Below are 21,852 nucleotides of genomic sequence, written 5' to 3'. Positions count from 1 at the left end.
TCATTTCTTCAAATATTTCAGTCTTTTAATGAGACTTTAATGATCTCCACCTTGACAGTTTTACATTAAAGGTGCCCAAGAACGTTCTTTCACAAGATGTAATATAAGTCTATGGTGTCTCCTGAATGTGTCTGTGAAGTTTCAGCTCAAAATACCCCATAGATTTGTTTTAATAATTTTTTTAACTGCCTATTTTGGGGCATCATTAACAATGCACTGATTTACACTCGGCGCCGCCCCTTTAAATCACATGCTCCCTGCCACATCAGCTGTCGACTACATTACAGCGCATTTACAAAGTTCACACAGCTAATATAACCCTCAAATGGATCTTTACAAGATGTTCATCATGCATGCTGTGTGCATACTTCGAATTATGTGAGTAAAGTATTTATTTGGATGTTAAAGTTTTATTCTGAGTGAATTTGAGGCTGTCCTCCGTGGCTAACGGCTAATGCTACACTGTTGGAGAGATTTATAAAGAATGAAGTTGTGTTTATGAATTATACAGACTGCAAGTGTTTAAAAATGAAAATAGCGACGGCTCTTGTCTCCGTGAATACAGTAAGAAACGATGGTAACTTTAACCACATTTAACAGTACATTAGCAACATGCTAACGAAACTTTTAGAAACACAATTCACAAATATAACTAAAAATATCATGTTATCATGGATCATGTCAATTATTATTGCTCCATCTGCCATTTTTCGCTGTTGTTATTGCTTGCTTACCTAGTCTGATGATTCATCTGTGCACAGATCCAGACGTTAATACTGGCTGCCCTTGTGTAATGCCTTGAACATGAGCTGGCATATGTAAATATTGGGGGCGTACATATTAATGATCCCGACTGTTACGCAACAGTTGGTGTTATGTTGAGATTCGACTGTTCTTCGGAGGTCTTTTAAACAAATGAGATTTATATAAGAAGGAGGAAACAATGGAGTTTGAGACTCACTGTATGTCATTTCCATGTACTGAACTCGTGTTATTCAACTATGCCAAGATAAATTCATTTTTTGAATCAAGGGCACCTTTAAAGTGTTAGTTCACCTAAAATGAAAATTCAGTCATTAATTACTCACCCTCATGTCATTCCAAACCCATAAGATTTTCGTTCATCTTCGGAGCACAAATTAGTCTGAGAGCTTTCTGTCCCTCCATAGACAGCTACACAACTATCACTTTGACGCTTCAAAAAGTTCATAAAGCAATTGTAAAACTAGAAACCATATGAATGGTTTAGTCCAAACTTTAAGAGACTCAGACAATTCATATGAACAGATTTAATTTAGTTTTTATTCACATGTAAACATTGATAAGCGAACAAACAGAAGCTCAAGAACCTACTTGACGCACAAAAGCAAAATCTTTTACAGAAGCTCAGTGCAACATCCTCATTGGTTCTTGCTGAAGCTCAAAAGTGCTGTGTAACACGAGAATGAACCTCATTGGTTCTTGCTGAAGCTCAAACGTGCTGTGTAACACGAGAATGAACCTCATTGGTTCTTGCTGAAGCTCAAACGTGCTGCGTAACATGAGAATGAACCTCACTGGTTCTTGCTGAAGCTCAAATGTTCTGCGTAACACGAGAATGAACCTCATTGGTTCTTGCACATCAAGCGAACATCCTTGAACTTCAGTTTACCATATCTGATATTTGCGTGATGACCATTTATATGTGAATAAAAGTCTGTTCATCATATAAATAGGTCGTCTCTCTTCAGAAAATTTGGACTAAACCACTCAATTCATATGGATTATAGTTTTCTGATGTCTTTATGAACTTTTTGAAGTGTCAAAGAAGTAGTTGTGAGACTGTCAATGAAGGGACAGAAATCTCTTGATTTCTCATTTCTGGGTGGACTAACCCTTTAAGCCATTCATTCAATTTCAATTCAGAAACTTCTTCACACAGAATTTAAAGTGGAATAAATGCATAGATCCATAAAAAAGTGGCATGTCATTGACTCTTCTAAAGAGAGAACCAGAAAAAAAAAATGTTTCAAAAGCAGTTTCCTTTGAAAGAATAAATAAGAATAATTCCCCCCCACAAGTACTCATTTTTATCTCGTCACCACAGAGCAGATGTGGCTCCGCTGAAGTACCAACACAAAAGTGAAATGTTTGTCGTACAAAGTCGAGGTTCAGAAACAGGCTGAAGGGAATGTCGCACCTCAGTGTCGTTTGGCCACACGAGACGACCCAGCCGCGGTCTCGACACTCCTGACCTTTACTGTGTGAGGAGGAGGATATATAAAGACACTCGCACACAGACCACAAAGACGCCAACACCCAAATCAAGATTCCCACTTGTTATTTTCAAGTTTAAACAGGACAAAATACAGCAGATACAAACCATCAGATCAATTTTATTAACAACGGTCCAATTCGACTTGTACAGAACCAACCAAGAAAAATGGCAAAAGAAAAGAGCAGTTATTGTGTTATATCTGTAATCGTACACGGCTTGATCAGATTCCAGGAGAAATAGTTTTCATAATAAATTTGCGCACGTAAAGTAAATACAAAAACAGTTTGTCATTTTTCATTTGATAATTTCTATGCCATATATCAGCTCGACAGACAGGAAGCAGTGGTTGTGAATGACGGCGGTGAGCAGATGAAACACTCACACATTTTCCAGTGATAGTTTAACTCATTCAAAAATAATGTGAAAACACGTCAAGAAAAGAAAAAAAAAACCTGCACCCAGCCGTCGACACAGCCATATACTGTTTTAAGAAAATCACCTTATAATTGATACAAACTACTTGCAGGTTGTGTTCTCAAAGGAATATTAAATTGAGATTGGCTTGGTCAGATACTTTCTCAAATCATATATATATATATATATATATATATATATATATATATATATATATATATATATATATATATATATATATATATATATATATATATATATATATATAAAATCTTTTGAAAGTCTCTGACCAAGCCAATCAAAATTAAACAAAATTATTATTACTATTATTGGTTAGATGCTCCAAAAATTGCTTAGCTTGTTTTAGGGTGAAATATGAACTAGACACGCATTTAAAAATGAAATATAACAAAGTCCAAATGGACAATGGTTTAAATGAAATGTCATACAACTAATACACAAACACCACAGTTTAAGTAATTTGTATCAATATCTACCAATTAAAAACAGATTGTTGAAAGAGATGATTTACAGACGGAGGAGATGAAGGACCTTGTTTCTTTGCTGCAAGTGTATTAAAACAACAACTGTGAGGGAAGAGCTGTACTGGTTCATCACTTTGAATGAAAGCATAAAGGATTTGGCTGAAATCAATCTTTGCAGGAAACCCAGATCACAGTCATGAACTGAAGCATTTATAAGCAGGAATATGAAAAGCACATGAAGCTAAAAAGCCGTGAAGCGCATCAGCTTTTGATTTAAAGATCTTTCCCAATGTGGATACATTCAGTGTGCGGCCAAAAACGGATACAGAAGCATATTAATCACAAGCCATTTGATCTGGTTTGAATAAAAGCGGCTATTTTTGTTAGTGAATGGGTATGTATCCTTTCCTGTTCTTGCTTATAGGAGCAACCCATGGCTGATCAAGGCTTCTGCAAAGAAAAGAAGAAATGCCAAAGTTAAGGCAGAGTTTGTGAGATCCCACAATCCTCTATTAAAATCATACAGCTATTTACAGTACGGACAGTACAGCATTATGACATGGATTCAGATTCTTAAAGCACAGCTTGAATGCACGAACACTATAACCAAAGTCCACTTTAATGTCATTTTGTACAAAAGCATACAAATATAACAATAATACAAAATCCAAATTAATTTAAAAGGCAGAGATGCACAGGGACTGTAAGATTACAGCTCCGTTACGCTTTAATTAGTATAATGTCACTCCAGAGAGTGAAATTTAGTGTCAATGGAGTAAAAATATGGGGGTTTATGCATTAAAGCCTTCAGTGATTCAGAGTAAAGAATTTAGAAGCTACGAATCCAGTCGAGTAGCAAGTTAGTCGACAATAACTGGTGTTTTGTTTGAGCACATGAGGAAAAACTCAACAAAAATCAATGGCTGCGAATGGAAAAACGATAAAGATAAAGCTGAAACTGTGGCAATTATGGACAGCACTGAGCTTAAAATGTTGTTTTCAAGCCACAGAGGAGATGGACCGACTGTCAAGAGAGCTTATTTCAAAAAACGTGTACAAAACAAAGAGCTTAAAACCAACAATTGCCCTAAAACCGGCCTAGACGTGTCTGGAAACCCAACGACATACGAGCAAGGCATTGAGAGAAGAATCGAAAATGACATCTACAATGTGGGCGAATGGTCAAAACGTGACTTCGATCGGACAGAAAACTCTCTGTATGGATGTGTTAAGCTGGCGGAGTGTCAGAATGGCACAATGAAAACATGAATCAAGCTCAGACGAGGCGATCGTACCACAGCCATCATGAACAGCCTGACGTCGTAATGCGGCCAGTATAAACACGTAGTGCAGAATCAACCGTCGCCCTCAGATTTGCCATATTGCCATTTGGATCTTTCTCATCCATTTTCTACACTCAGGACTGTAAATCTTGTGGCTCAGTTTAGACCAGTTCTCTGGTGTGAACACTTCATGACGCAGAAACCCTCCCCTACTGAAATAAATCAACCGAAAGACAAAATAAGCAAATATTTATAGCCCCTGCTGCAAAGAAAGATGGGTAAAAAGAATGTTCTCAGTGACATGAAGAAAAATAAACAAGAAGCCCATGATAAAACCAAAAACAGTCAGTCACACAAAACAAACACAAGTTCTCTCACTCGGACGGGCAAAAAGGCACAAACACGCATTCGTTCAATCGCTCCATCTTTGTCAATATGCACATCTTCAGTAAACAGGCCGTTTCCTAAAACATGGACGTCAAAAACTGCGCTCAACAATCCCTGCAAACGAAAGGAAAACAAAAGCAAAACCTCCTGCGCATCCAAAACATCCGAGCGTCAACAATAAATAAAAATGTTTAGCTGGAAAGCGAAACAAAGTCTTTGTGATATTAGTTGAAGGAAGCTGATTGGAGGTCAGAAAGGATGCTTGCAGGGTCCGCGGCAGGCAGGTTTACTCAGAGAAGCAGGTGACGATGTAGGACAAGCACAGTCAGGAAAAAAAAAAAAAAAAAAAAAATAGAGTGTGTGTAGCAATTAAAACTGGGTCCCTATGTGGCCGTTGGTGGCACCACGAAAATGCACACACAGCACGAGTCTAAACACCCGCCCCCCTCCGTCAAGTTTGCTTCAGCAACCCCAGTGTCCTTCCCCGGCCCAGGACGGAGAGCGGCGCGTATGGGGCGCGATGGGCTGTTCGCCCCGCAGGGGGAGCGGAAACACCCTTCCCCCGCCCTGCACCCCCTCTCTACCTGTCCTTCAACTCCTGCGTCACGCGCTTGGTGATGCGGCCGCACAGCAGGCCCATGAGGAAGAGCAGCGCCACGCACATCGCCAGCATGCTCAGGATGTAGGTCTTGGCAGGAGACGTGAAAACCTGCCCGGCCAGGTCGGAGAAACCTTCTGCTGGCGCCACCTATTGAGGACAGAGAAACAACACTGTGCTCGTGAAACTTCCCTGAAACCACTGTTAATTTCACAGACGAAAACGGGACTAACTAAATAAAAATGGATTTTGAATGATTAAAACTATGACTAAAATCTACAAATAAAACAAATAAATAAAAATGAGACGAAAATGAAATGACGATTTGGGAAGATATCCAGTCAGGGCTGCTGTCCTGTGTGGAAGGTGCGCACATTTGAAGTGTAATGTTCTGATCTAACCGCGGGAAACGCGGCGCTGTTGCGCACTCTACAGGCGCGTCCAGCAGCACATCAGACTGCTTCGCAATTAATGAATAGCGCATATTTATGCCAAGCGATTGCTTAAAAGCTAATGTTGACGAATTATGACAATGTTTTGTTACAATGGTAATATGTTTTAGACAGATGCAAGAATGCATATTTTATCTCCCCCATCTGAACTTAAATGAGCAGCCTGTTACAGTGCAGACCGCAGACATTTCAGAATAAGAGTCACAGTGTATGGTTTATAATTCGGTATGGTTTATAATTATTATTTTTTCCTGGTCATTATTGTTATTTTGTTTACACAATAAACTGTATTTAATTTAATTTCTATTTAATTCATAGTAAACTACTGTATCTTCTGTCATAGGAAGGAAAGACTAAGAACATTATTGGACACATTATTCAATATATTTTATATATAGTATAAGGGTTATTATAGTTAACTAAACCTAAAACCAAAGAAATCTTCATTACTTGAAATAAAAGTTAACTGAAATAAAAAATAAATATATAAAAATAATGTGAACTTATTTCATTTCATCTAGTTCTAAGCTTTAGCTTAACCTGAGGTATTAAAATAAATAAATAAAAACTTATAGACATTTAAAAGCAAAAACTAAAAGACAAACACACAAAAAAAAAAATACTAAAATTTTAACTAAAATTACAATGAAAGCAGAAAAACTAAAAATCAAATCTAATAAAATTTAACGAAAACTAAATAGTGCCTCAATGAAAAGTGTGTTAATCCCTGAAAAGTACTGAAATTTGCTCTTTCGTGACTTTTTGCACTTGAACGGTCAAAAACCATCCGCTTTTCCGAGCAAAGTACAGTTGGGTGAACATAAACAGTTTGGGGAATATCAGATGTGTCTATATCAGTGTATAAGATCTGTGTATTGTTAGAGAAATGCTTAATGCATTACAATTGAACTACATTAGATTTTAGTCGACTAAATCTACGTTCGCTGAATTCTGGGTTTATATCTTAAACTGCCGCTTCAGTGCAGTATAGCCACAGAACTACAATGAGCACGATCTCCCGAGACACTAACAATTCATTAATAAGGGCGGTTTTCTTGTACAAAAATAAATATTTTAAGTTAAATGTACAGTGTTAGACATGTAAAAAAGACAAGATTCTAACAATGTCAAGATGAAAGAGACTAGGATTAGTGTGTGTATTTTTTTTACAGTGTGTTCAAACCGCCGCTATGTCTATGGTGTCAACTCGCAAGAATCGCAGCGGAGCGGGGCAGGGCGGGGGCGTGGCGTCACGATGGTGTCTCTGGTGATGACATCGCCCATCGGCACAACCCTAGTCTATTTTATGTACAAATTACTCAATTTATGAATATTTTATAAATGAGGTTTACTGTTCGTAAAATTATTCTTGTGTAAAATGAAATGCATTAATGCAAGATTTTTAAATGTAAATAGTTTGTTAAACCATTCAGATGTAAATTTGTGTATTGATTAAAATATAGAATAAAAGTTGTGTAAATTGTTTCTTTTGAATTAAACATAACAATTTATGCAAGATTTAAGCAAATTATTCCAGAAAACCATTCTGAGGTAAAATTTTCATAAGAATGATTATATATAAGCTTCATAATAATAGCTATTTGTTTGTTTAAGTTAATGGTTATATATACACATGCAAACAGCCTTATAATTTAGCCATATCTTAGAAAGCAGCATGTTGCTGCTTACTTTTTGGAACATTTTTTTGCAACCTGTTACAATGTTACAGATCACCATTTATATTATGGAACAATAATATTGTTCAGCTTCTGACTGAAAGCAAGTTTTTTTTCCCCCCAATTTTTTTGGGGTTGGTCTTGTGTGTGCATATGGGATTGCTCACCTTGGCGGCGTAACTCCACATATCAATGCGGTCCTGTAATCTCTTCTTACACTCAGGCTGGAGTCTCACACGCTTATCTTGGAGAGCCTCCATTAGACAGGACATCTCTGCACAAACACAGGGCAGTAATTAACATCTATACATTTTAATTGGCATCAAATCACTTCCAGAATGACTCACGTCTTCCTCTGCCCGGCGGGATAGCAGCACACTGGTGCTTAATGTCCAGCGCGCAGGCTGTGTGCAGAACTGGATCCACGAAGATATCTGCCTTACTCTCCTTCAGGATGTTGAGCACCTCCTACAGCGTGAAAAGAGCGTAAGACACAACGTCAGCAAGCGAACAAGCCACTTCCCATTAGGTGGATGGAAACTTTGGTTGGAAACATAGTCTTACCTTTTTACAGCCCTCATGGCTGATCTTCAGCAGGTTGTATTTTAAACACTCCTCCACCTGACCCGTCTGCTCCTGCGCCGCTACTTCCTCCGCACAGAGCCGCGGGATCTGGCCACACACTCATTATTAGTCATTCAGGAACAAAACATGTCCACGTACGTCATATTAAGATGGCGAACGTTACCTCCTCACTGCACTGAAGCTGCAGCTGCGGGTCGAGCCTGTAGTCCAGCGCTGACTCCTGCAGAATGACGCTGATCTGGCCCTCACAGTCTGGAGAGAGACGCTGGAGACACAAACACAATCTGTTATATGAAACACTGCTGCTTTGCCATCGATTCGTCACACTCACAGCGATTACAGGTACGAACCTGGTCTGCGTATTTGAGTTTGAGGCAGGAGATGACCTGTCCCTCCAGCTCGTTGTCGTCTCTGGCTTTGTTCAGAATGTTCTGGCAAAACTTGGGGATGTCAGCTTTGCAAGCCTTTCTCAGCACAGGGTTCAGGCGATAATCTAGAACAGAGAAGTTAGACTTTATTGATGGAATGAGGTTCTTTGATTCATCTGCTGCTTTAGAAACATCAGGTGCTTTACACATATAAAAAAGGTACAAGCTGGTGTCTCTCACTTTTTATTGCAATAATGGCATATCAAATTAAAATTGCGACACCCTCAAAGTGACAATTTCAACCCTTTCTCAATTATGGTGGGAAAACAAGTACATTACAGTTAATGTAATTCCGTTCACTGCAGCTGTCAAACTCAACCATTCACACCTGTTACTAATGCTACTGTATGAACAATCATTTCCTTTCAATTCATGCATCATAAGGACTGTTTATTAATAACAAAATTACAAGTGTTACTAGGTTTTGAAACAGTTTCAAGACATCTCCCAAATTTTAATAACCCTTTTCAATTAATTACAAATCAATATTTAGTCCCAAACTAGCCAGCACCTTCAGAGTGAAAGATCAATTTAGGCAAAACCTACAACCCTGTTACTTACAACGCTGTTATACATTTTAGCAAATTTATTCAATTTTTATTCAACGGTTATTAGAAAAATGTTACCAGAAAATGTTTATTACTAGATTTTGAAACTTTTTTTTTTTTTATAGCAGGGCTGAAGAAAAACAAAAAAGGTAACGAGGTTGAAAAACCCCTTGCTTAAATTAACTACAAGCCAACATTGAGTCTCAAAATAACCAGCCCCTTCAGAGTGAAAATATTTTGCCGCAATATAGGCAAAACCTTCAACCCTGTTACTCGCAACTCTGTTACCCATTTCAAATTTAATATCAAATGATTTAAATTATATTTATTTAATGATTGTTAATAAAAAAATAAAAAGGGTATATATATATATATATATATATATATATATATATATATATATATATATATATATATATATATATATATATATATATATATATATATATATATATATATATATATATATATATATATATATATATATATATATATATATATATATATATATATATATATTCTCATATACATGACTCATTAGTTAACATTATTTTATGCATTAACCAACATTAACCAACAATAAACAATACATGTTACAACATTTAATATTTTTTTGTTGATATGATTTAAAAAAAAATACAATTGTTCATTATTAGTTCATGTTAACTAAGATCAATAGTTAACTAAAAGGTAACAACAATGGTTAAGACATTTACCAAATGTTTGTAACGGGGTATAAAAAAAAAAAAAAAAAACTCATTTAAATAAAATAAAACCGCTCATAAAATAACGCTCATAAAATAAAACAAAAACAATTTTTTTTCCCTTTTTTTATGATTTAAAAAAACAAATATTCATAATGTCATGTTAATACTACACACACTTTAAAATTATAAATAATCCAGCACCAATAACTGGTTGACAGCAGGTGGCAGTATTGCTCCTTAACTCTGGGTGATGTTGATGATGCAGTCTATAGTTACTACTGCTGCACAAGATCATGCTGGAGGAGATGACAGACGAAAGCGTGACACTGCTCCCAGAAAAAGTTAAGCTCGCCAATGTGGGAGTTTTCTGGATTCAGTAAAAAAGACGGAGCGGTAGAAGTGCAGATCAACAGTAGGTTGTTTGCGTACCGTTATTACAAGCCATTTCTCCGCCTCCTTACACTCATATTTTGAGTGTTCCAAATTTCTATTTAAAAAATTATTTTGGCCATGATAATCTGCCATCTACATGATCTACATTAATAAAGCTGGCTCCCTGTTTCACCAACTCTTATTTTAAGACAAGTACGTGAGTGACGAAAAAACAGCTAGCCTTTGAGTATGTATGTACCTGTGTTCTGGGTGATCTGTCTCTTGGTAATCATTTGTTTGCATTTAGGGTCCATTAGCTCGCTGTTCTTGTTTTGTTTGAGACACTGTAACAGGTTCTTTGCATCTGTATCGCTGCAGAAACGCTGAAACATATAACAGAACAAAGAATTAATTAAAAAAAAGATTATAATGTTCTTCATTATATTGAACCAGACAATGTCAAGCCAATATTACATTTTAGGGTCTTTACATTATTCTGCAGGGTTGTTAAAATCAAATTTAAGACTTTTTAAGACCTGCACAAATAAAACGAATGCTTTATGAGTTGGGTAGAACAATTCAAACCATAAAATGACTGTAAAAAAACATGATTTAAACAACTTTATTTAGTTTTTAAATTTCAGCTTTGAAACCATTTTAAAGAAAAGGGACAATTACAAATTACAAAAGTGACTATAGTTATATTCATTTAAAAAAATGATATATACTAGGAATTACCGGTTTACAGATAAACCATGATAAAAATCTCGAAGGTTAGTATTACCGTTTCATATATTGTAATTATTGTTAAAACTGTATTAAATTACCACAATTTGACTCACAGTAAATACTATCAAGTCCAGCATTAAGGAAAGTTAAGCAACAGTCTCACGCAGTCGCAGGATACATAGGTTTCGCTTTGCGTAATAAGAAAACGTGGCATGGGTCTGTGAGGTTTTACAAGAGTGCTGAGGGAAATTATATGAATTAATTAATTACATGAATGTATCTCTGAAGGGTCGGACTGTCTTCAGAAAAGTTTGGATGGCATTTTCTTTACATCTCTCTGTGTAATGCCTAATAAACTAGTGTTTATAAGCGTTACAGACGCAGCTCTATTTCTGCTGTTCCATAAGCGCCATCTACTGTCAGAGAGTGGGTTTACATTCAGCCTGTATGCCGTTTTTGTCAGGCCAAAAACTGGACTGAATGTGTGTTGCAAATTTAAACTGGTTGATGGAAAATAAGCAAATGTGCATTCTAAATATGTAAACAATTCAGATAATAAGGTATCTAGAATTATTTACGGAGCAGATAAAATGCCTAAAATCAGTCATCATTTTTCTTTAAAATGGTTTATAGGCTGAAATACAAGGTTTATCATTTTATAAAACTTTTTCAAAGCGTTACTTGAACTAATGTAGGCCTACATGTTAGCAGATAGTCACTAAATCAAAATCTTTATTAATTTAAAATCTGGACATCATTGTTAATGTTATTATTTTAATGTAACCAAATGCAAACAAAAAGTGCACAGTGCTGCTAACTGTATTTGTCGTTTGTTGGTTTTAAATGATAAACTTTAAATATAAATACTTTTTGAACATTGAACACATTTTAACAATACCACGAGATAATTCTGGTCATAATAATCATGATATAAAATGTTCATACCATTTAATCTCTAATATATACAACATCCTAAATGTTTAGATTGTTTAAATGCTTATTCTCCAAATTTAAAACCTCTTGAAATGATTAAGACTTTTCTAATACCATTTAATATATTCAATACTTTTTATGGCCTTCAATTAGTGAAATTAGTGACGTCCCCCTGCAGGGACTCTGTTTTATGATGTAACCGATGAGGTTTCGCACCCGGATCATCTGCTTGCAGACTCTCATGAGCTGGAAGTCAAGCTCTGGGTCCATCATTTCGGTCTCCTGCAGTCTGAAGACCTTCTGATGGCACTGCGGGGTCAGGTGCTTCTTGCTTTCTTTCAGACACTCGATCACCTGAACACAAACAAACACACAGATTAGCAGATCATTAGAGTTAGAGTCAGGCAGCTTGAGATGTGATGATGATTTACCTGAGCGTTTCCAAAGACCACGTTCTGACAGTGCTGCTTGATGTCCTGCCGACAGCTCTCGTACAGATCCGGCTCCAGGCGAATGTCTTCCGACTGTAAGACACACACAATCACAAATATCAAAGCTCCACTGGATATAAAAACGTTACAAAATATTAAGACACGTTCAAATACGCACTGACCATCTCCAGTTCTTCCACTCGGAGCTGCTTGCGACATTTCATGGAAACTCGCTGGTCTTTGACCTCCTGTAAAGTGTCGTTTCTTACTGTGGTACTCAGACAGATCACCACATCCACCCTGGTAAACAGACCATCAAAACCTTCCCATCATGCTTTAGTTATAATTACATTCACCTCTAAAAGAGGTTGCGTAGCTTTGAGCCAATGTCATGTTATCAATACATGATACAAAAACACAACAGCGATGAACTCACTTCTTCTTGATGTTGGGGCACAGTTTGAGCACGTCCTCCTTGCAGGCCATCTTGAACTTGTACGAGAAGCGGAAGTCCTTCATCTGGATCTGAGGATGAGAATGAGAAACGAACGGTTGCCATAATAGTACTATTGGAAAGGAAGAGAGAGCGTGTGATCGACAGACGTACCAGTTGGAAGTGCGTGACTCCCACTGTGCATTTCTCATTCATTTCCTTCTGGTGCTTATTGGCAACGAGACACTCCATCAGGTCCCCCGTGTCTATCTGATTATCGGCCACGTCCTGCGAGAGAGAGAGAGAGAGAGAGAGAGAGAGAGAGAGAGATGATGAAAGAGAGCAAGCTGGTGCGTCACTCTCCCTCTTTAAAGTACCGATTAGTGACTTACATGACAGTAGGACTGGATCACAGGCTCGCAGGCTCGAATCAACAACGCCTCGATCTGAATGTCCTGGAAAACCAGACGCACAGAAATCAGTCCAAACCCACAGCAGACGTCTCGCGTCCAGCAGAAAACAATAGCAACGAAATATAGAAACTGAGGTTTTTAATTTCAGAGCAAAACAGCAGTGAAACATCACAAAAGCATATTTTTGTACCTCAGACTCCAATTCTGTGAGGTTTCCCACCACATCCCTGCAGTTAGGGACCAGATCCTCTAAATGATCCTGCAAGCAATCCAATTCCTGACACACACAAAACACACACTGAGTAACGTTCATGTCTGTGAATTTAACATTCAAACCGTCTCCGCAGCTCGCACCATCAGTGTCATTTTGTAGAACATTACGTGTTTTTGAAAGCATTATCTGATATAAAATGAATGTAGTAATCCACTCTCAGAAGTTGACCTTTTTGTGTCCAATATTTAAAAAAATTCTAATCATACAAAAAAAAAGTAACACTTTACAATAAGGTGCTGTTAGCTCAGGTACACATTACAACAGATACAACTTACATATTGAAATTAACACTGACTAACATTAATAAACGCTGTAGAAGTATGGTAGTTCATGTTACTAATGTAGTAACAAATTGAACCTTATTGTAAAGTGTTACCAATAAATAAATAAACAAGAACACAAAAAACAAACTACTAAACTAATTGGCATGATCAAATAATGTCAATGTAATATTTAGCTGCGTCTCCATGCTCAATCCTGTTGTTGTAAGGGGTGGAAACTTTCTGGAAAATTTCCATGGGAAGTTAAGATGAGGAATTCTGGGAATATTTCAAGTTGGACACTTAACAAGAATTTACAGGAATCAAAGGGGATTAATTGGAAATTTGGCATAATTTATACAAACTTTATCATATACAAACATAAACATTTAGTATGGTCATAAGCAGACATGGATGTAAACTAATACAAATCTCTTAAAATGACATTTTTACTGTACCCAGCATAATCGTAGTTGGGGATCTATTGGCTGTAACTGCTGAAGCTGAGGTGAACAGACTTCATACACTTGGGACTCATTGGTTAAATGACTAAAGAAGTTAAATTAGTTCTGAGATAAAGGCTAGCAGCACGTTAGCAACAATCTGGTGCTTTTTTTGTTTTGTTTTGTTTTTGTTTTTTTGGTCATATACTAGTTATAAACAGTTAATGCGACCAGTGAGGTTCAGTCTTGTTCTGTACTGTGCTCTTGGCTTATTTAGTTTTCTGTCGCTTGACTTTGTCCATCAGAAAGTGTTTGAGCATAGAGCAGTACTCAATGATGTCTTTTTTTTTTTATATGGCATTACACTGTGGACCACAAATGTACACTGAATTATTAGATTGGTGTCATTTTTTTCCAGGATTTTTATAGCCCCCAAACTTTAAAACAGTAGTGTATACATTTCATTTTAAAGGGGACCTATAATGTCCTTTTCACAAGTTGTAATATAAGTCTCTGGTGTCTCCAGAATGTGTCTGTGAAGTTTCAGCTCAAAATCCCCCACAGTTCATTTATTATCGCTTGTCAAATATGCCCCTAATTGGGTGTGAGCAAAAACACGCCGTTTTTGTGTGTGTCCCTTTAAATGCAAATGAGCTGCTGCTCCCGCCCCCTTTCCAGAAGAGGGCGGAGCTTCAACAGCTCAACAACAACAAAGCTGGAGAATCTCACGCAGCCAAAATGAGGATTGTCAGTAACAGTGTTCAGCCTTACATTGTTCAAACCGGAGTCGACACTGATGGAGAGACTCAGGAAGAAGTTACAGCTTTTAGAATGAAACTGGACGTTTCTGAATGGTTAGTGGATAAATTTATGGAGTTGCTGTGGAGTTGATTCAACTCATCCACTAGCATGTGCCGTCATGTTCATCTTTTGTGTTGAATTGACCCTCGTTTGTGAAGCATTCCGGCGTAAAATGACGGCATGACAACAACACTCTACTACAAATAAATCTGGTTGTTTTAACCAAGATTATGCTGCAAGATTTCAACTACATTTAAGTTCCCCGTTATAGGCTAACCTGCAATTTTGCAAATTTCCATTTTTTGTCCCTGTTAATTCCCATGGAAAGTTTCTATCTTTGAAAATTCCCAGAATTTTGCAACAGTAGTTACCACACGATTCCCCCATTACAAACAAGTAACATTCCTTGAAACTGAGACGCACAGGAAGAAACCACTGTCTTTTTCACCATGCTTCAGGAAGAACCCAATCTCATTCAATTTTCACAAACACTGTTCTGCTGGCAGCATTCACCAATCTCAAGCATTCAACCCTGTTACCACAGTTATTTTAGGAAAAATGATCAAACAGATACTTTAATTTATGAAAATACGTTCAACAAGTCCTACTGCCTCTATTGTGTGAGATCTTAAAGGTGCCCTAGAACTTTTTTTTAAAAGATGTAATATAAGTCTAAGGTGTCCCCTGAATGTGTCTGTGAAGTTTCAGCTCAAAATACCCCATAGATTTTTTTTTAATTCATTTTTTTAACTGCCTATTTTGGAGCATCATTAAATATGCGCCGATTCAGGGTGTGTGGCCCTTTAATTCCTCACGCTCCCCGCCCACGGAGCTCGCGCTTGCCTTAAACAACATAAAAAAAGTTCACACAGCTAATATAACCCTCAAAATGGATCTTTACAAAGTGTTCGTCATGCAACATGTCTAATCGTGTAAGTACAGTGTTTATTTTGATGTTTACATTTGATTCTGAATGAGTTTGAGGTTATATGCTCTGTGGCTAACGGCTAATGCTACACTGTTGGAGAGATTTATAAAGAATGAAGTTGTGTTTATGAATTATACACACTGAAAGTGTTTAATAATGAAAATAGCGACGGCTCTCTTGTCTCCGTGAATACAGTAATAACCGATGGTAACTTTAACCACATTTAACAGTACATTAGCAACATGCTAACGAAACATTTAGAAAGACAATTTACAAATATCACTAAAAATATCATGTTATCATGGATCATGTCAGTTATTATTGCTCCATCTGCCATTTGTTCTTGCTTGCTTACCTAGTCTGATGATTCAGCTGTGCACAGCTCCAGATGTTAATACTGGCTGCCCTTGTGTAATGCCTTGAACATGGGCTGGCATATGCAAATATTGGGGGCGTACATATTAATGATCCCGACTGTTACGTAACAGTCGGTGTTATGTTGAGATTCGCCTGTTCTTCAGAGGTCTTTTAAACAAATGAGATTTACACAAGAAGGAGGAAACAATGGAGTTTGAGACTCACTGTATGTCATTTCCATGTACTAAACTCTTGCTATTCAACTATGCTGAGGTAAATTTTTAATTCTAGGGCACCTTTAATGTAGGGTAGATATACAGCCTTGTGATGTGTAACCCTGTTACCCATTCTGGTGTAGTTTGTGTTTGTTTTCTTATAAGTTATACTTGTTAATTTCATGAAGTGTGTCTTTAAGTTAAGTGTATTTAAATGCTTATAGCTAGGACATGCATTGACACGACCTAAGTTTTAGTAACAGTTGCAAAAACTGTAAACCTTTCACAGCATGTGAAAAGTGACAGTTATAGTGTGAAATAAGTTATTTAACCTGTCCAGGTTCAGTCTTCTCACTGCACCACTTCCCGAGGTCCGTCATGCACCGCTGCTGCAGCTCTGGGTCCAGCTTCACATCCAGGGCCCGCTGGTGGAGGATCCGCTGAACCTCCGTCTTACAGTCTCGAGACAACTACAGATCAACTCACACATTAGCACAGATACACATACACCTGAGCTAACAAACAGACCCACAACCCTTTAATCTCACTCACTCACACACAAACAAACACATACACACACACGCAAACACACAACAAACACACAAACACACACACACACACACACACACACACACACACACACACACACACACACACACACACACAGTGTCAGTTCCAGATTCAGCTAAATCACTAAAAACAGCAATCTGTGTGTGTGTGTGTGTGTGTGTGTGTGTGTGTGTGTGTGTGTGTGTGTGTGTGTGTGTGTGTGTGTGTGTGTGTGTGTGTGTGTGTGTGTGTGTGTGTGTGATACGTTACCATGAAAGTTAAACAACAATGTCTGTTTTTTAGATTAGTGTGTAAAGAGACCTCCCAAGACCCACATCATTGGAGTTAATTTCCTGTCAATCACTACTAATCATTTCAAGCCCACAACATCAATTAATGTGATTTCAGTCTTGGTAAAGGAAGAAGACTTTGATTTGTCCCTGAAAATTTGCTGAAAGCATGCGTTTGTAGCCTAAACAAGTTTACTCAAGAGTGAATGAACATCGCCAGGCCTGTCGAGAGCATAACTAGGTCATATTTTACAACTAAATAAATATATATAGATTTTACATTTTGGTACCGTTAATATTTTCTGCACTATGACATTATATTTAATATAAAAATGAAATAATGATAAATAGAGGATACATGAATGGTAGAACAAATAAATATAAGTAGGAAAAATGATAGTACAAGTATGTGTGTGTGTGTGTGCGTGTGTACGGTGATGTTTTGTCCTCTTGAATTACAGTAATGTGAATTAAGGTAGGGTCCTTAATTCACATGAAAATAATGTATCAGTGCATAAAATGGTACATAAACAGGCCAAACTGTTTGAATACTAAATTCTTAGTTTTTTGTTTTGTTTTGGGTGTGAAATGCAACCTAGACATGTTCTTGACAGGGTTGTGAGATTCAGCTCTTTAAGGAATCAGAGATACTTACATCCAAACTCACTTCCGAATCTACTTCAGAAGTTTCTGATGAACCCTATGGTTGCATTTAGGAAGCCTCAGGTGAGCTACTGTTTCAAGTGTCAATGTCCTATTGTCTGATATTTATTTCAGTTCACAATGCAGAAGTTAGTGTATTTAGTGTAAGATGGAAGAGTGTTAGTCGTACCCGTCGTCCTTGCATCTCAGTGCGGTAGGCGTGTCGGTACAGACAGGAGAAGACGGCTCCGGGCGGCATGAACTCGCTGGTCTCATTCCAGCCATGAGTGTGACAGATGCGGGCAGCGTCATTCTGACACTTTTTGTACAGCATGGGGTCCAGTCTGTAACCACAACCACAGGAAATATCTGAGGAAATGTCAACTCATGTTCAGTTATGACACGTATATGAACAGGAACAGTTTTTGAGATCATAATCTGACATAAAATGAACCCAACCTGGACCGTAGTTTTGACCTTCTCAAGAAAACCAAACACCAAACAAAATAAAATATCAAAATGAAAAACAAAAAGACAAAAAAAAACAAAACAAGACCTTCTAAACAAAATCCAACCATAACAAAAAAGCCCCCCAAAAAATCTAGATTCTGGATAAATTGAGAATGATGATTTTTTTTGTATAAAATAGATCTTGATTCTAATTAGACAACAGACTTTTAGGGCAAAATCACATGTAATTTACTAGAGGTTCTGACAACACTGTTAATTGATGCAGTCTATTTAAAAATATTTAAATTTAATTTAAATGTATTATTTAAAAAATGGGTTGAGTGAATGATTCAATGACTCACTCATTAAGACTTCACTTGTTTCACTGCTCAATGATCAGTGTTTTGAACAAATCTCCTGAATGAATGATTCAGTGGACATTTCAGTCACTTGTTGCCACCTACCGGTGTAATGATGTAATTATTACAATCATTATTTAAAGCGTCAAGACACTTTCAATAGGTGATTTACTCTATTTTATCACTACCGTAGACATCAGTGTTTATATCCAAACTATAAACCTTTATTCCAGCACTTCTGTGATGATCTGAATTATTGTAAGACAGAAATACTGATACTGTGTGTTTGTGAAGCCGTCTCATATCTTACATGACAACGGCTCTCTCTGGATCAGAACGCAGATCTGAATGTTCACTGTGATCGTACTTGTCAAAGGTTTAACAGACAGAGCCGAATCGCTGTCATTCAGGAACAAGATCGCATGAGTGTTTGAATCGAGATCGCTTCTTTTAATGATTAATTGTACAGCTCTACTTTAAACTAACTGGCATGATCAAATATTGCCACTGTAATTGCCGTGTCTCCATTTTGTGCTCAGTCATGTTACCACATGATTCTTGCATTACAAACAAGTAACATTCCTTAAAACTGTGACACACAGGAAGAAATTGTGGAATTTTAGTATTTATTTAAAAAAAAAAAAAAAAAAAAAAAAAAAGGTTTGTGACTCACTTCCAGTCTCTGGAGATGAAGTACTGCAGCTCCAGCAGTCTGTGTTCACAGTCTTCAACCATCTTATCAGTGTACAGATGCTCCATCAGACAGGACAGGATCCTACACACACACACACACACACACACACACACACAAATACCCCTGTTCAGGCTGGACTACACACTTAAATATGAACAAACACTTATAAACAAGATCAATCAACATGCAGGAAAGTTTATTGTAAAACTGGTTTGGTCATATTTAAAACACAGAGTTATTAATGCAGTGTCATATCTAATGCCTGAGACAACGAAGCAGGCCTTGCTCCAAAACCAAAAATATCCAAAACATCCCAAATATTAAAAAAAGCACTATTTGTTCAGTTTAACATTCATGTTTGTAATGAAGAGGATGAGTACATGATGACTCTTTTGACTTTGGATGAACTTGTTCAGGGAGCTTCAGCAGAAATCATTTCTCCACACCGTTAACTCAAGCGCACTCACATGGGGTCTCCGTTTCGGATGTGTTTGCAGGCGGTCTGGATGACGGACTCGCAGGCCTCGTTCAGAGCGCGGTCGATGCGATAGTCGGCCCCGGGGTCTGTTTCCTGAATCAGCGTCTGGATCTGATGGGACACGTACAGTTGTGAAAGTCATTCATCACAGCCGCTGCATTATTTAACATGAATGTCATGACTTCTTTCCTGATTTAAATGAATTTGGCCTCATCACAGGAAGTACTGAAACACAGCCTGTTGTTGATATTTATTCTCTCGGTTTTATGCATGTTTTTTTTTTTTTTAATCAGAATAAGCAATAATCAATATTTTAACTAAACAGCCACTCCAAAGTATATTCAAAATGTTTAATGCAAGAACTAAAAAAAATGACAATGTAGATAAAAATGTTTTGTACCCTTTTTTCCTTTGCTAAACTAACACAAGGAACAACTACATTTTTATTAATATGTCCCAATTAAACAACATATATGATTATTTTACAACAGCAAAATTTAACTATCAACTTTCCATCCATCCATCCATTTCTAAACAACTATCAACTGCAGCACAGTAGGGCCATCTCAAACAGAAACAAGTCTACCTACTACAGAGACATTTCCTGTCAGCGTGTTATTTGAGCGGGCTTTGCTTTTTCCGATGAGCATGAGCGGTTTCATGAGTGGATCATATGCTCGGGCTGTGAGCGACCATCACACTGTGCAGTGATAATGGCTAGAGCGAGAGTGAAACCTGAGTGACGGGGAAGCATATATTTTTGGCAAAAAAACAAAAATGCCATTTTCAGCCGATGACTTTTGGAGGCTGAAATTTTGGTGCATCCCCAGTTAAGAGTTTGTAAAATGACATAATGGAGAAAATATCACTTGTGTTAACCTGCTGAGTGGGCAGTTATCCTGAAAATGCACTAATATCAGGCATGACATACCGTCCTGTTGCTAATAATGAACGCATCAGAAATATATATCAACCAGACCAACAAGCGTGCACAACGAGCACTTAAACTCACAGCTTTCTGGCAGTGGCCTTCCATGATGGCTTTGTCCCGGAACACCCTCATGAGGCAGTGCAGGGTCCGGCCCTTGTGGTGCAGGCCAGAGCAGTGCGTGTCAATCTCCCCTCGGCAATGCAGCACGATCTCTGGACTGAGGGAGTAATCTTCCATCAGCATCCGCCTGTAGTCCAGCATCTCTCCCTGACACTCGCCGCTCACGGTTTGACCTGCGAGAGAGAGTAGGAAACCGAAGCTGTAGGGGGCACAATCTGTGTCCGTCCACTTCACTTCACTTCACGTCACAGCACTTACCGCGATGTACGGCGGCCTCCAGACACAGCAGCAGGTACGAGAGCTTGGCCTCTCGCGCTCGTGGCATCGCCGTGTCCATGTTGCAACGGTATTTACGCAGGTCCGGTTTGCAGGCTTTAGCCAGTGAGTAGCTGACTTTGTAGTCCTGAGCTATTAGCTTCTGACGAGTGGAAAGAGCGTCCTTGCACTGCACATGACACAGATACGCATTAGCAGAAGAACTTAACTGGAACTTAACTTAACTGTTTTCCATTTTAACTGCTAGAGAAAGTAAAAAAGATGAAATTATGGACAAAAAAAAAAGGGAAATGTATAGAGAAAGGACACGAGTCAGACTTAAACTCATATTTCCCACATGAGCACCACAGTTCAACACTTAATACGTGCAACCAGTTTAAAATGAAACAATGCACACCTTGCAGCAGGGTTGTTATGGTTCACTAAAACCTCATAAAACACTTCTGTAACTTGAAATAATGTTAAAGGCACAGTATGTAAGTTTTGCCGCTAGAGGTCGCTTATTTAAAACAATAACACAGATGTAGCTTGATGACGGAGTGTGGAATCATGGGAGTTGTCATGTTCACCTCCACTTCCACTTTATGGGGTTAAATTTGTCGACAGAACCCGATAATGAACAATTGTAGCTTATGTATGTGCAAAACAAACAAC

The 21,852-nt window shown here is 37.7% G+C and overlaps 1 protein-coding gene across 3 annotated transcripts in view; it reads right to left on the bottom strand.

The window, feature by feature from the left end:
- Window positions 1-3,385: 3,385 nt before the first annotated feature.
- Window positions 3,386-21,852, bottom strand: part of glg1a (golgi glycoprotein 1a) — a 33,284-nt gene continuing 14,817 nt past the window's right edge. Inside the window, exons 7-28 of one of the 3 annotated variants that reach the window (XM_048159612.1) lie at window positions 21,181-21,367; window positions 20,884-21,095; window positions 19,861-19,982; window positions 19,373-19,474; window positions 18,081-18,234; window positions 17,904-17,948; window positions 16,742-16,879; window positions 13,322-13,408; window positions 13,111-13,173; window positions 12,893-13,006; window positions 12,722-12,810; window positions 12,468-12,585; window positions 12,286-12,378; window positions 12,071-12,208; window positions 10,452-10,575; window positions 8,488-8,630; window positions 8,301-8,402; window positions 8,117-8,224; window positions 7,900-8,020; window positions 7,720-7,826; window positions 5,411-5,574; window positions 3,386-3,606 (exon numbers count right to left, since the gene is read on the bottom strand). In XM_048159612.1, coding sequence (XP_048015569.1) covers window positions 3,540-3,606; window positions 5,411-5,574; window positions 7,720-7,826; window positions 7,900-8,020; window positions 8,117-8,224; window positions 8,301-8,402; window positions 8,488-8,630; window positions 10,452-10,575; window positions 12,071-12,208; window positions 12,286-12,378; window positions 12,468-12,585; window positions 12,722-12,810; window positions 12,893-13,006; window positions 13,111-13,173; window positions 13,322-13,408; window positions 16,742-16,879; window positions 17,904-17,948; window positions 18,081-18,234; window positions 19,373-19,474; window positions 19,861-19,982; window positions 20,884-21,095; window positions 21,181-21,367 — 2,598 coding nt within the window. In that variant the 3' untranslated portion in view covers window positions 3,386-3,539. Of the gene's footprint in view, window positions 5,575-7,719; window positions 7,827-7,899; window positions 8,021-8,116; window positions 8,225-8,300; window positions 8,403-8,487; window positions 8,631-10,451; window positions 10,576-12,070; window positions 12,209-12,285; window positions 12,379-12,467; window positions 12,586-12,721; window positions 12,811-12,892; window positions 13,007-13,110; window positions 13,174-13,321; window positions 13,409-16,741; window positions 16,880-17,903; window positions 17,949-18,080; window positions 18,235-19,372; window positions 19,475-19,860; window positions 19,983-20,883; window positions 21,096-21,180; window positions 21,368-21,852 lie in introns of all 3 variants that reach the window. The other 2 variants (XM_048159613.1, XM_048159614.1) reach the window with 2 other exon arrangements.

Source organism: Megalobrama amblycephala, linkage group LG15 (genome assembly GCF_018812025.1).
Source record: "Megalobrama amblycephala isolate DHTTF-2021 linkage group LG15, ASM1881202v1, whole genome shotgun sequence".
Lineage (NCBI taxonomy): Eukaryota > Metazoa > Chordata > Actinopteri > Cypriniformes > Xenocyprididae > Megalobrama > Megalobrama amblycephala.
Note: the sequence above shows the minus strand (reverse complement) of the source record. Positions and strands in the feature narration are given on the sequence as shown.